Source organism: Salvia splendens, chromosome 19 (assembly GCF_004379255.2).
Source record: "Salvia splendens isolate huo1 chromosome 19, SspV2, whole genome shotgun sequence".
Taxonomy (NCBI): Eukaryota; Viridiplantae; Streptophyta; class Magnoliopsida; order Lamiales; family Lamiaceae; genus Salvia; species Salvia splendens.
The window spans coordinates 26,815,439-26,830,170 of NC_056050.1; the positions used below are offsets into that span (position 1 = coordinate 26,815,439).

Genomic DNA, 14,732 nt, shown 5'->3' on the forward strand with positions numbered 1-14,732 from the left:
TTTTAGGTATTTGGATTAGAGGGTGGTGCCCAAGCTTCCCCTTTTCGCCAAGATCAGTGATCAAGATTTTAAGTGAAGTTGGGATTGAAAGATCAAGATTTTTCAATTAAAGGATCTTTTGTTTACACTCTTGAGTAATCTTTTTTTGTGTCGCGTACTACTTGGACTTGGACTTGGACTTCGTGAGTTTTGAACTTTTTATTTTATAAAAGAAATCATATAATATTCCAGTTATATCATTGTAAACACAATGTTTTTGCTCCCCAATATGCCAAGAGCGTGAAAGGAAAAAAATAAGAGAAAAGAAAGTAATAAGCAAATCTCACTGCAAAATTAAAAAGTGGTCCTCTGAGAAATAATCAGAAGCTTTAAAGAACCTCCCATAAAATTGGTCCCTCCTCTACTATACTTGTACATCAATAATCTCATCCACCACATCATCTTTCAATTACTCATCTATACCTATTTATTCATTTCATTTCTTTAATTTATTGAAGGGGATTAATTAATTATCTTGATAAGCCCTCATGATCATACAATAAAATTGATTGAACCATTCCCTAACTCTCATTTACCAATAAAATACATAGCCAGCATATATATATATGCATCTCCCTCTTTCCTATTATTCACCCAAAGATTATTAATTAGGGGGACATTAAGGTGGCGTTCGGTTGCCATGACTAATATCATGAGACTATCCATCTAGGATTAAGTTGAAGGGTTCAATCTTATGAACCAAATATGAAACATATTTAATCATGAGATTTAATCTTGCCAACCGAACACCCCCTAAGTGTACATGCTTGTTAATTAAGATATCTTGTCACTTCCCGATATCTACTTCGATTTGTCTCAATGTGATCCAAACGGGTCAAGTGCTTTAAGAGGTATTTATATATAAACGCTGGTTTATCAAGAACACTCAAGAAAAACACTTTGAATTGTTGATTAATCACCAAAGATGATTGTTACATCCCTGTCTTTGTTTCTATCTCATCGCATCCCTTTTTCGTTGTGCGAGATTTGAAAATTATCCTCCACACCTCAATGTAGGTCCTCGATAATCTAAACTTCTCACTAAGAAAATAGAACGTATGTCGATTTTTCTAGAAACGGTGCGGAATATATCATCAAATATCTCTAGATTTGAAAATTGAGATATGCTAAAGCTACACTTTGATTTTTGTGATCTACAATATGATGTATAAAGAAGTCTCTCTCTCTGATTGGAATGTATAATAATACATTCCATTCAAGCTAAGAAATATCGCAGCTGATAAAGCTAGTTGTAGTTGGCAATAAAGCAATTGGTGTTAGCTAGATTGGTCCCATTTAATTTGATGATGCAAGTTTAAAGTCCATCAATACCAAAGAATCATTAATATCAGCAGCATGAAAGTATAAGTCATTGAAATTAATTTTTTTTCCCACATTATTATTTCTTACAACCTAATTTCTTAGGTTATTACCAGATTTTATATGTGTCGTTATGCACCCACGCCACATGGTTGCAATTGCACCATACCTTTATCTTTTCTGCAACATGGACTGGTGAAATATTCCATCACCATCGCCGTCGTCGTCATCGTCATCTTCCCTCTCTCTCTGCCTAAATCCCCAACCTAATATTTTCCTTCAAAATATAGGGTTTTTCCTCTTCAAGAATATTGAGCTGAGACAGTTTCTTGCAACTCACAAAGAAAGCAAATTATTTTAGTTTCTTGATCATCCACTAGATGATGACAAAAGGTGAGTTCTTCAATTTAATTTTTATTTTTGTAAGTTATTTTTGAAATTCTTTTATTTCTTTCAAAATTGTGACTATATTTGTCACATAACACATATCGTATATGTCCATCACTTCCAAGAATTAGCTTTTTTTTTCTTGTTTAATTTCAAAGAAAAGAAAATGACCTAAAAAACTTTCCTCTTACAATTTTTTGAAAACCTAATTTGATGGTTTCTGCTTGCTGACACGATCTGCTGAGATTTTACCCTGCAGAGGAATGATGGACAACGACGTCGGCATCCAAGCATGAATTCCAACTCCAGAGAGAGAGATCTGACTCCGAGGGTGAAGCAAGAAGGGACAACGAGATCGCGGTGGTCGTCGACCCACAAAAACCCCCGAATAGTGCGCGTCTCGCGCGCCTTCGGGGGAAAAGACCGGCACAGCAAGGTGTGCACGGTCCGGGGGCTGAGAGACCGGCGCATCCGCCTCTCCGTCCCCACGGCCGTCCAGCTATACGAACTCCAAGACAAGCTCGGCCTCAGCCAGCCGAGCAAGGTCGTCGACTGGCTCATCGACGCCACGAAATCCGACATCGAAAAGCTCCCCCCTCTCCCATCCATCCCAGGAATCTTCCCTAACCTTAATCAAGAATTCCCACCCCAACCTTCATCCCTCTCCCAATTCCTAGCTTCCAAGCAAGGGATGATCAAAATTGACAATGAGAGAGAGAAGGAGAAGTGGATTGAGCAAGAGAATCATAGCCAAAATGAGGGTTTTGGGGGATTTGTGGCACAGAATCTTTTCCCATTAGGACAAGTGAATCAAAACCCTCAATCCCAATATTTTCAAAACCCTTATTTCCATTGTGATCAAATCTCCCAATTTGGACCTAATTACATCAATCCTTTGCCAAATCAAGAAGATCACCAATCATCATCACATCACAACATGATCATCAATAATCCTTCAAACACTCATCTCTATTTCAACATCCCCTCTTTCCCTTCCTACTTGCCTCCTTCAATGGAGCCGAATCCCGGCTTCTCGACGGCCCTCCACCTCACGAGGCCTTTCGCCTTCAAGCCGGCTGCTCAGCCGCACCATGGTGAAGCCGGGAGATCGGAGACCAAAGATGGCTGATTATGTATGCAAATACACACACAATTGGGAAGGAAATGGGATTCTTGCAGCTATACAAATGCTACATATACAGTAAGGAATATGATTTATTTTTCTGCCTTTTTGTATGTTTTTTTTGTTTTGTTTTCTGATTTTGCAAGAGATATACATTTATACTTGGAATTAATGTGTGATTAAATACTACACCTGTATGTGTTTGTTAAATGTCACATTTGTCAGGGTTTAATTTTGATTGATGTAATCAATAATTGAAGTTGGATCTATTCTCTTGAATTACATGAGTCATGTGAGATATATGGAATTATTTTGGAGGTATATATAATTTTCTCTTACTATTTTCTTTGATTTATATCATCCATACTAGTTTATAGTCTTAATCTGACTTTAATCTAGACGACGATGCACAATTTAGTTGGTAAGACACTTCCATTTCAACCATTTATAGGCTGTGTTCGAGTCACTACGGTCACAGGGCTATATGAAGACATTATTGATCATTTTAAATTTTTTGAAATAAACAGAAATTAATATAGGGAATTATGTATAATGTATATGGCTAGCTAGCTTTATATGGAGTTTTTAGTTAATTTAATTTGCATGACATTTCTCCTTTTCACTTCTATGTACTTGTGAAGATCAGACAAGTGTTGGTAGTTTGATTCAACATATTACTTGTTGCTTATAGTTATGGTTTCACATTTTTCAATGTGAAATGCATACATATATCAAGGTTTTTTGAGAGGTTGAAATTAAGTTATTACTACATAATATGCCTTAATTAAGATTCACTGCTTGTATATAATAAGCTGAAAGTATCTATAGAAACAATGATTTGCAGAGATAATCTTAATTTCATACCATATCTTTGTATTTCAAAGAGGTGTATTTTGTACATATCCTTAGATATATTTTACTTACAAGATTATTATTGTAGCATTTCGTGTGTACTGAGTTCTTTCTACTTTTACTTTAAAGGTCAATAGTAGTTTTTCATTCAAACAATGCAGTAGATGAAATTACTAGTACTATTAATTAGGAAAATGAAATTTGAGGTTGAAAATTAAATGTTTGAATGATATGAATTCCACATGCATGGTGAAGATAGGGTAACATGAATTTGTTTACTATTGCACTAGCTGTGACTGTTGTTGGTTTGTCAGAAATTCAGCTTTTAATTATCAGTTGCCAATAATATTGGGAACAAACATGAATTTCTTGTCTTCGTCAATTAAATATTATGGATATCAAAATACTGCAACAAAATGTTGATATTCAAAAAGTATTTTTTCTCTTTACTGCATGCATTCAGACTTTGGTTAATTGCATGTGATGCTGCTGCTGCAATGACAATATGTCTTTGGTAGTATATTAATTATTCAAATTATTTGACCATTTAAAATTAACTCCAATTATTGCTATTTATTCAAACATAATTTGTGGGTTTTGTAACATGAAATTTGATCTTAATATCTGCAACTGAAAAAAAATATATTGACAATAATTGAATGCAATCTCCATGTCATATCAATATACAAGACAAATTGTATATATACCAATAAAAAGAAGTGAACAGCAACAAACAGTGTCCCATGCAATGTATTTATGTTTGATGTCAATGATATCGACTAGAGCAAGAAAAAAGACAGAATGGAAGTTCAGAAAATCTGTTTTTTCTCACTCATTTTTAAATTATTTTTTAGATCATGTGACAGTGGCATTTCTCTTTCTTTGACAAGTGTTTTAATTTGTTCGTGCCCTTTTATTTTTTAATTTCTTATTACACCATATAATTAATAACATTAAAAATATAACAAAATTATGTGATCGCATTATGGCTTGCCACACAGTTATTTTAGATAAAATAATAATAATAGTTACTAATAATTTTAATTAATGTTCAATTGCTACTAATTTATTTTAGCTCATTCTTTTCACTAATATTATGTAGATAAACTATTATTGTAGTAGTTTAAAATATAAATTTTAAATTTTACATCACAAATTAACCTGAAATCTATTTTTTTTTCAAATTTGTCAAATGTATAAAAGTGTGTGGGCAGTCATAATGTGGATGATTAACATCACTCCAAAAATAAGATGAAAATGCATATTTCAAAAATAAATTAACAATGACAAACGAAGGGGTATTGTTTATTAGAATAATGAACTACTTTTAACATATTTTACTCAAACATGGATGTTATATATGGAAATTTAAGCTCAGCTGTTTAAGCAAGCGATATTAATTATTGTTGAAGCTAATTCAAACTATGAAAACCCTATTTGGGTAAAGTTAATAATACTTAGTAGCTACCTATATACCAATAATAGACATGCACGTACATATTTATTTAATAATAGCATAATTAGCTTTAATTAATGTCGACGGTTAAAACGTACAACACCAATGTGAAACCCTAGAAAGTATGTCAAGCTAGCCAAAAAAGAAGCATATAGTCTAGAGATAGAGAGAGAATCAAATAATTTCTGTAAAGAAAGTTTTTGATGAAAAGGAAATAAGATAATAAAGTGATAAGAGTGTGACTGCATTAATATTGGTATGTTATCACAAGATCCAAGAATATTTAAAGAATTGTACAGTCACAACTTGTGGCTCACCAAGCATACTTTATTAGTGGACCTATTTCATCCTAACAATATTTATTTCTATATATGCATTACACTATATAATGTACATATGGATAAAATAAATTTAGTTGTATAAAGTAATTATTACTTTTATTTAGATCACGAAGACAGCGTTCAATGTTCGGGTCATTTAGGTGGTAAAAATTTCAATTTTGAATTTGTCAATTTTACTAACAATCGATTACACTAACGAACTTAATTTACAACTTTCACATTATTACAAAAAAATACTACGCATTGTTTGTTGCGATTTTGTCTTTTGTTTAGCTTTTGTGTTGTTTTTTTGTCATTCTGCGTTTTTTATGTGTTGCTTAGATCACCATTTTTAGCAGCCTCTGTTCGCTGATTCTCGACTTTGAGTATAATTACACTCATAAAATTTTACTACAAAATCATTAATACTCCTACTATTTTATTAAAAAAAATATAATATTCAACCAGCTTGGTGGAAACCATTTATTTAATTATAACCAAACCCTATACACATATTGTATAAAGTATTCTTATAGTTATTGGAATATACATATGATGACTTTCATTTGGTTTTGTCATTTATGCATATGCGAACTTCGAAGATGTAGCTATCTTGATTGCTCTTGTCATCTTCGAATTGAAGTCAGCTTACTCATAGTAATTAAAATTGTAAGCTTTATTTATGCATGTATATACTACAATGTTACTGTATCATTATTTTTTGGGTGAATAATATATTTTCATATATGAGAAAGTATTTTGGGTGGCTTGGGTTTCAAATTGTGGATTTCATAACCATTTTTAGAAGAATAATCAATACTTGGTTATTAGATGAGCTTATTATATGTGAATATTGAACATTGCAAAAAAGAATTGAAACCCTATCAATTTAAGTTAGTTTTTATTACAACTTTGTCACAATAAGTATCAACTTTTTAATGTTTAACCATCCCAAAACTTTAATAGCTTATTATTAACTTTGCTTTAAAAAATAGCATCTTATCAATGGTAAATTAAACAATCTTGTAGTATAAAGTATTTTTAAATAAACTTAGTAACTACCTTAAGAGGGATTTCCTTAGGCTTATAATACACGATATACCCAATTTAGTCATCAACTTTGGCTTTTTTAAAGGGAATCGATAATGATTTCTATTTACTCCATGGTGATTCGAATCCCCGATTTCTCTAGTGAAGGTGAAGCGTATGACCAATTAAACTGCACTTCATCATCTTATCGCCAACTTAGGTTGCTCCAACATCCGTTAGAGATATGCATCGTAGGTAGTTTCTCGGTAATTAAATTAATGACGAAGTAATATCCGTCTTTAATTTTATTTTATTTTATTTTATTTTTTAAAGTGAAATACGTTGTAAATGTGCATAAATGATAATCACATGCGAGCTGCTACTGCATGCTTTAAAAAGTTTTATTGGGATTGATTAATCTAGCTAGGTGTGGGGAAAACCCTAGCTATTTCACTCTAAAAAGCTGATGTCTCTACTTATTGCTATTTTATTACTATGTTTCATTGCTATCTTAATTTCTTTCATCCACAACCCTACTTTTCTCCAGTTTCGTGTGTATGTATGTATATATATATATATATATATATATATATATATATATATATATATATATATATATATATATATATTCCTATTTTTTTATCATATTTAATTATAATTTCATAAACAAAAATCATGTCAAACTACTAAAGCATATTATAACGTACTTTTTTTCGAAGACATATATTTAATTTAAAATCAGTCGACTAATCAAATCATCTTCATTTTTACAAAGACTAAATCATCATATCTATGTGTGTGTTAAAGAGAGACAATGAGCATGCTTAGAAGACTGTCATCATCTTTATATAACTGCCACTTGAAGTATTTTCAGTCTCATCGACTCATTCCCATCACCATATATATCATTTATTCTTTTGTCATCTTGCTTTTATAACTATTCAGGCTGAATTAATGCATGCGTTGATTCGGGATTTCTGATTTGGGATGCGATAAATAATTACATAATCGGTCAGCAACGACACAATGCAGCAACAACAGTGTGAGTATCGGCTTTCTTTTTCTTTTATCGAATTAATTACTACTCTTGTCTCTGTTTCTTTTCTTGTGAATAAGTTGTGGAAGTTTGAATAAATAGACTATGGACTATGGATATAGATGATAGGTTGTGAAAGTGTGAATGAATGAGGAATAAAGTATGAATACTTGATAATGAACTTTTAGATTAAAACTTAAGACACATGATTTGATTTATAATAAATAATTTGTAATATAAAATACTCAAAACGACATCGATGTACTATACATTTGTTTCTATGCAGATCCGCCACTGATTCCACCTCTCGAACTATATGTATTAAACCAAATTTCATACACAAATTAGTTTTCGAAATAATAACACCAATAATCTTAACATAATACACATTAATCTATATTTTTTATTGTACATTACTTTTGAAGTTTTTGCAAAAAAAAATACTCACTTTCTATTTAATTTTTCAAAAAACTCCAAATTAAACACATGAAATTCTATTTGGGCATCCGCAACGGGGAAAAACGAAACGGATCGGGTGTACGATGTGTAGGTTGGCATTTCGGAGGTGTGCCGATCCGGGAGCTGTGGGATGAACCGATGTGGATGGTCTTATACTTCAAAAATCCTTTAATAATGGAAATAAGGGGAAAATTCGTTTGGGCCCAATTATTCAATCAAACGATCATTTTGGGCCCATTAAAAAGAGATTTTGGGCCCATTTATCCAAACAAAGATTATTGGGCCCGAGGGAGAACATTACTATAAAAAGGATTTCTGTATACAGATTTCATACTCTTCTCCTCTCTTAATTCCAGCGAAGTCAGCCGTCCAACACCCGCCGCCGCTGCCGCCGCCGTCCAGCCATCGCCGCCTCTTTGATCACTTTCACAATCCTCAGCTCGACATTCATCGGCTTAATTTAATTTCTCTTTCGAAAAAAGGTGTGTAATTTTCGCCAACACGAGCACTAGTTTTGGCTCCTCAAATTCGTTCGCTTTCCCAATCGCTCTTATTTTATTGTGCAAAACAAAGCTAATTTACGAGAATATATTTCTGATTTGTGAATAAATGCAGTTGATTGTTTTAATTTGGCCTTTTTAGAGCTAACTTTATCTAATTACTAGCGTTGGACTGATTAATTTGTTTCAAAATGCTTGAGAACTTTCAATCTACATATTGATTTAGGTCGTTTATTGGTTGTGAACATTCCAGCTTTTATGCTGATGTTGAGGATTAGTATCCTCTGTTGTCAAATTATGAGTTCATATTCACGATTACTAGTTCTAGAAAACGAATTTGTTTGTATGAGATAACATCAATTACTCCATATGTCCTCGAAAATTAGTATATTGAAGGGAATATGTTACAAATTAGTATCTATAAATGTAAAGAGACTATTTTTTGTGGCCGTATCAAAATGTCAAAAAAAGTTAGTAGCATTATATTTAGTATCCTCGTGTAGAGATTTATATTTGTTGATGCTATGCTGTTTTAGCAAGTTAGTAATACTGATGTTGAGGATTAGCATCTCTGTTAGTAGGTCTTTTCTGTTGTCAAATTATGAGTTCTTATTCACAATTACTAGTTCTAGAAAACGAGTTTGCTGGTATGAGATAACATCAATTACTACCTCCGTCATCAAAAATTCGTATATTGAATGTACAAATTAGTATCTATAAATTGAAAGAGACTAATTTTCGTGGATAGTATCAAAATGTCAAATTTTGATCAGCATCCTCATGTAGAGATTTATATTTGTTGATGCTATACTGTTTATTCAAGTTAGTAATGCTGCTGTCACATCCAACCTAGGCTCATTTGTAGATGAAGAAGGGAATTGCAATGGTCATGTATCTTATATCACCCTGTGATCTGACTTCCTTAGTAGCAAAGTTTGGTTTACCTACATATTCCTAGCATATCATTTATAGCTTTATTTATCTGTCTTTCTTGGTTCTAATTTGTTTGAGTCTTGTGCAATCCATTTTATTAAAAGAGATTCGTTTTATGTTTTAATTATTCCATGACATGCTAGCATAGGCGACTCTTCTGATCTTAGCTTTTGTTGATTGAGCTAAACACTATTCAACGATTTATTATGTTTTCAGCTGCGTGGTGGAAATCTGTCTTGACTATTGATTTTTTTGCTGATTCTATGGTGCAACATTAGGTGCTGGGCTGTCATTTTCTTCTTGGTTGTACATCTCAATGTTTATTCTCTGTTTCTCAGTGCTATGAATTTGCTCTAAGATGAATTAGATGATTGTGGATATTTTGAATGATCCATCTGCATATAGAGATATTAACAAACTGAAATCTTGTGCAGCGTAGCACAGAAAATGAAAGGAGGGAGGAAGAATCTCAAGAGAGCAGTCGAGGAAGAGATGATGGCACTTCAACACGGGCAAAACATAATGCAGGTTGTCGATTTGAGGGGCTCTAATCTTATTGAGGTACAGATCTGTCTAATCCTGTCTTTACTTCTTAGATTGAATGTTATTCATTATACTGATTAGCTCCATCTCCGAAGGTAATGGATGCAAAAGGGCAACATCTACTCGCTATATTCCCCGCGAAATTCCAGAAAAGCATGTGGATCAAACGAGGGAACTTTGTAGTTGTCGACGAAAGTGGGAGAGAGGAGGCCATCGAATCCGGTAGAAAGGTGGCCGGCATTCTCACACAGGTGCTTTACCACGACCAAGTCCCCCTCCTCCAAAAATCACCCGAATGGCCCGAGATTTTCAAATCCTCGCCTCAGGAGACCTCAAAGCAAGGCGCCTCCAATGAAGAAGAATGTTCGAGCGATGAAGATGAGGGGCTTCCGCCTCTGGAAGCGAACACAAACAGAGTGAACCCTCTGTTGTTGCATTCGGATACAGAATCTACATCTGATCATTCTGATACTGAAGAATGATATTCTTGGATCATCCAATTCTTTACTGAAACAACTTAATTATGTATGAATGTGAAATTTTTTGTCACATGAAATTGAATCTCAACTAGATTTCTCATTTCTGCAAAGTGGATACAAGATTTGATGCAGCAAAAGCAGCAGAGCCACCAACTATAGATACAAGAGCAACCGCAACCTGAAGGCCGATTTCCCATGGGTAGTCCTCCGGCACGAGGAACACGAACACAGGTCCCGATGCCAGCAAGAGCAGGCTCAGGTTGAGCAGTCCCGTCGCGGTCCCGGGGTCCGTGGCAGCCGAGAGCACCCCAAGCCCCTCCGCCTTCGAGAGGAGGCCGAGCCTCTCGATCGCTGACAGCGACAGCCCCGACTTCTCGGCCGCCGACAGCAGCCCTGCCCTCTCCGCCTTGCTCAGGAGGCGCAGCTGCTCGACCCGCGTCAGCAGCTTCGGCTTCGACGCCACCGTGCCCTGCAATACTATCAGATTAGACCACACATCCAACACACATTATGTCAAACAAGAGGGGGAGAGATAAACTTTTTTAGAGGTGACAGTTTTGGAAGCCATGGATTTGATGAGAAGAGGTGAATATGGTTTGGCAGAGGAAGCCATCATCATCTTCATCATCATCTATCTTTTTTTTCTCTCAACAAAATGAATCTTCACATTTATCAATTTCAGTGGTTCAAAAAAAGCAGCTGGTGCTACAAATAAAATTTATTCCACGTGGCGTTATTTCATTCACTGCTTTCATATTTCTATCATCTTTGTAAAGAGTGGAAATCTGGGCTTTATTTATTAGTTGCGAGGCCCGATATATCCTGAAGGGCCCAGTCCGATATCATCCGATTCCATATTTTTTTTAAATGCTTTTTTATTTTATTCTTTCCTTGTACTATCATTTTGAGCTTATAGTTTTCAACCTTTGCACCATCTATTAAAAATTGTAATATTACAATATAACGTAATTTTCATCTATTTTCATCCATCTTTAACAAAATAATCCGCAGTTCGATCTCTGTCTTTAGGTATGAAACATGCGAATACTCGTAAGAGTCATCCAATGATTCTTGGTATAATGAAAATTTGACAATTTTGAATTTATTAACAAAAATGAATATGCATACAACAAATTATGTGTGCAAATAAGAGCATGCATTTTGGAAATGGGTCTATTCATATTTTTGTTCAAACTATGTGCTTTAATACTAAAAGTATATTTCGATTCTATCGTTGTTGAAGGAAAGCTAAATTACTAAAGTAATGGAGTACATCATGTATTCATGCGTCATCCTAACAAGTTATTTAAAACAGAATGCATGATATATTGATATCTCCAAATGCAATAGAGAAAATGATTTATATTTATAAATCTAGAATATTTAATAGGAATAGTTTTGAAATATAAAAATGACATTTAATTATGTTTTCAGTTATTGAATGATTTAATATATAAAAATAGAACAATGATGAATCTAAGTATGATCAAATACTTAATTTAAGATTCGTAAAATCTAATTAGTCGTTTAGTTATATTTTCAAAACGACCATGGTATAGTTTGTGGGTCATTTTAAATTCTAAAATTTTGTGCTCACCCCACTTTTAACAAGTGAAAATTAGCTATATTTGAATTTTTAAAATATATCTAAATTTTAACTATAAAAAATATTACTCCTACTATGTTACTATGTGTGTGACACATATTTACTCGAGTAGTACAAATATATATATATATCAGATACGTCAATCCTGATACGGTCAAATTGATTAAGACATTTTTATTCTTCTTTTTTATGAATATTTGTACTATTAAAATTGATAATTAGATTTCATTGAATTATACTCATTACTTTATCGAATTGCTACAAATCTACTTTTTTTTTCTTTTTTTTCTCATCGTCAGATTACACAATTAGCATATGTTTATATACTAATCACAAAAGTTAAGCTATATTAATTCAATTGAGCATTGCATTATTTAGTTACTTTTCATATTTCTTGTAGCTTACTTTCAATTATTTCTTATTTACAATTTTCAATTCAATTAATTTATGTCACGTGGTATGCTTTGATTGTGCAACAAAGCTCGTGCCTATAACGTCCATAGAGCGGGCCGATGCGTGATTTAGAGCATGGACTAACACACCGCTGCTCTAAATACCACCATTTAGGTAAGAAATACAAATTAATCCACATTTTAATATAGTTTTCCATTATAATTTTTAAATAATTATTTGCAAAAACTAGAATATACAGCTTGTTTGCTTGAATTGGAAAGTTCATAACCCATAAACCTAAAATACGCATGACCAATTATCTTAATGTACGTTATTACAAACCATGCAATTTAATTGTTTGTCACTTCTATATTTAGTGTGCTAAAAAATGGTCAAAGCCACACACAACAAAAAGGCAGCATCAACACAACACTTGGTTCAAACACCAAACATGATCAAGATGTCATTCGGATCATCGGTCGTTCGAATTTAAGGTCATTCAAGTCGTCGGTAAGTTGTTCCCCAAGAGGAAAAATTATAGCACTAATTCTACGTCGAGAATGAAGACGTCAAAGTAATCGTTGCTTTACTGACCATATGGACTATGAGACGACATACAACATCGTTATCTACAACTCGTCAAAAGTTTGCTAGACGAAGAAGAAATGTTCCAACAAACACAATAATATTACCAAAGTCTGCTAAAGAACTTGCAGCTGAAATTGATGTGTTCTATAGTCTCTGACTCTTTATTGTAAAATACACATCGATAATCTTTAATTCCAAAAATTTTAAAACAATCTATTCTTGGTGAGTCTTTCTTGAAGAATGAAACAAACATGGAGTTTAGTACTCAACTGCATTTTCGTTATGGAAGTGTTTAACTGTATTTTTCTTTCTATGTTACCATACTCAACAAATTTAAAAATCACATCTAATTTAAGAGGTGGGTCATCTTGAATATTACATAGAGTATTATTTAAAATTTGATTGTTATTTTATCACAATCCTCTCTATATCCCCAAACGAAAAAAAATTGTGACCTACATAGAAGAAATGTAAATGGTAAGTTGGTGACAGGCAAAGTGGGCCTAGAGTGCCCTCTCCAGTTTGTACAAAAGCATTAAAATGCATGATTAAATTATATAAATTTTGCTACCAACATTAGCTAGGACAATAGAGATAACTGTCACATTACAACTGTGTAACGCATTAAAATAAATGTTGCAAATATTGAGCAGACAAATGATATGTCGACAACATAAAAAAAGTACACACTTTCACGTGAAATTTAGTCAATGGACCCAACACTAAACGACTAAGAAAGGAAGGCATCATCTAAATATATGATAACTAAATTGGTCACCCAATTAAATCCAAGTACCCAAACCATACTTTCTTCACTTTTCTTGTTTCAATTTTGTAATAGATTAAATTGTTATAAAAAGTCATGAATTTTTTGCCTTGATTATCACTTTCGACATGTTGTGCAAATTATTGTGATCATTGTAACACCTTTTTGTGGAACTTTTAAGTGATATAGGCATGCTCAAATATTTTTGGTGATAAAAAAAGTTCTATTAATGATATATCGGATTCGGTTGGAAAAATAAAGTATACTATGTCTATTTTGCGAAAAAGACACATGTTGATCGCTAAACACAACAGACAATAACAAATACGACCTGAAACGATGATAAGGTGCAATTTAGTTGATAAGAGGCTTCTCATCCATCAAATAGATCGAATTCGAGCAATCACAGAGGTAATTGTGGAATTACTATTATTAATCTTTAATGCAAACAAAGATGACCATAAAAGAAAGCACGGGAAGAAGAAATGGAGAGGCACCCAGGATTGGACCATATTCACAAAGATCGGAAGTGGACCACATTCACAGAGAGTTGGGGTGGAGTTGTCGCAGGATGGGATCGTTCGACTCCTTCGACTCCACATGTATCAATTTATTTTCCTAACTTTCTCACCACTTAGTACTACTATCCTTTTGGATTTTTCTCACCAAACACCTCACATATTTTGATCCAATCTTTGCGCCTCGGTACCTGAAGGCGCTAGTTAGGATGGACCAACTAGGATATCCTAACTTCCGTTTCCGACGTAGAGATGTGGGTTGATCTAACTCTTCTGGTGGTTGGTTTTGGTCTTTTTTCGTTTCTCCCTTTAGTGTATTTAATCATCTTTTTTTCCACTTGATAGAATGGATGATCTCGACTTGTGGGACCTCTACTTCGCATCT

The 14,732-nt window shown here is 33.5% G+C and overlaps 3 protein-coding genes across 4 annotated transcripts; 2 read left to right on the forward strand and 1 right to left on the reverse strand.

The window, feature by feature from the left end:
- The first annotated feature begins 1,430 nt into the window (after nt 1-1,430).
- Nucleotides 1,431-3,086, forward strand: LOC121778575 (transcription factor TCP17-like). The gene is made up of 2 exons (XM_042175943.1): nt 1,431-1,752; nt 2,006-3,086. Exon 2 carries the CDS (start codon nt 2,039-2,041, stop codon nt 2,873-2,875), a length of 837 nt encoding a protein of 278 aa, XP_042031877.1. The 5' UTR covers nt 1,431-1,752; nt 2,006-2,038; the 3' UTR covers nt 2,876-3,086.
- Nucleotides 3,087-8,366: 5,280 nt separating this feature from the next.
- LOC121778236 (probable RNA-binding protein EIF1AD) lies at nt 8,367-10,576 on the forward strand. 2 transcript variants are annotated; one of them, XM_042175552.1, is made up of 3 exons: nt 8,367-8,503; nt 9,889-10,015; nt 10,093-10,576. In XM_042175552.1, exons 2-3 carry the CDS (start codon nt 9,902-9,904, stop codon nt 10,477-10,479), a joined length of 501 nt encoding a protein of 166 aa, XP_042031486.1. In that variant the 5' UTR covers nt 8,367-8,503; nt 9,889-9,901; the 3' UTR covers nt 10,480-10,576. The 2 variants fall into 2 exon arrangements, with proteins under 2 accessions (XP_042031486.1, XP_042031487.1); XM_042175553.1 differs by having other exon boundaries at nt 8,373-8,503; nt 9,894-10,015.
- LOC121778237 lies at nt 10,554-11,166 on the reverse strand. The gene is made up of 2 exons (XM_042175554.1): nt 11,015-11,166; nt 10,554-10,945 (listed from the first exon to the last, which is right to left on the reverse strand). Exons 1-2 carry the CDS (start codon nt 11,105-11,107, stop codon nt 10,574-10,576), a joined length of 465 nt encoding a protein of 154 aa, XP_042031488.1. The 5' UTR covers nt 11,108-11,166; the 3' UTR covers nt 10,554-10,573.
- Between the last annotated feature and the right edge of the window lie 3,566 nt (nt 11,167-14,732).

Bases quoted from the DNA above. Each gene is read 5' to 3' on its own strand.
- LOC121778236 (XM_042175552.1), top strand. From the start codon at position 9,902: ATGAAAGGAGGGAGGAAGAATCTCAAGAGAGCAGTCGAGGAAGAGATG. The intron at 10,016-10,092 runs GTACAGATCTGT...CCATCTCCGAAG, and splicing joins GGGGCTCTAATCTTATTGAG to GTAATGGATGCAAAAGGGCA.
- LOC121778575 (XM_042175943.1), top strand. From the start codon at position 2,039: ATGAATTCCAACTCCAGAGAGAGAGATCTGACTCCGAGGGTGAAGCAA.
- LOC121778237 (XM_042175554.1), bottom strand. From the start codon at position 11,107: ATGATGATGAAGATGATGATGGCTTCCTCTGCCAAACCATATTCACCT. The intron at 10,946-11,014 runs GTTTATCTCTCC...ATAGTATTGCAG, and splicing joins AAACTGTCACCTCTAAAAAA to GGCACGGTGGCGTCGAAGCC.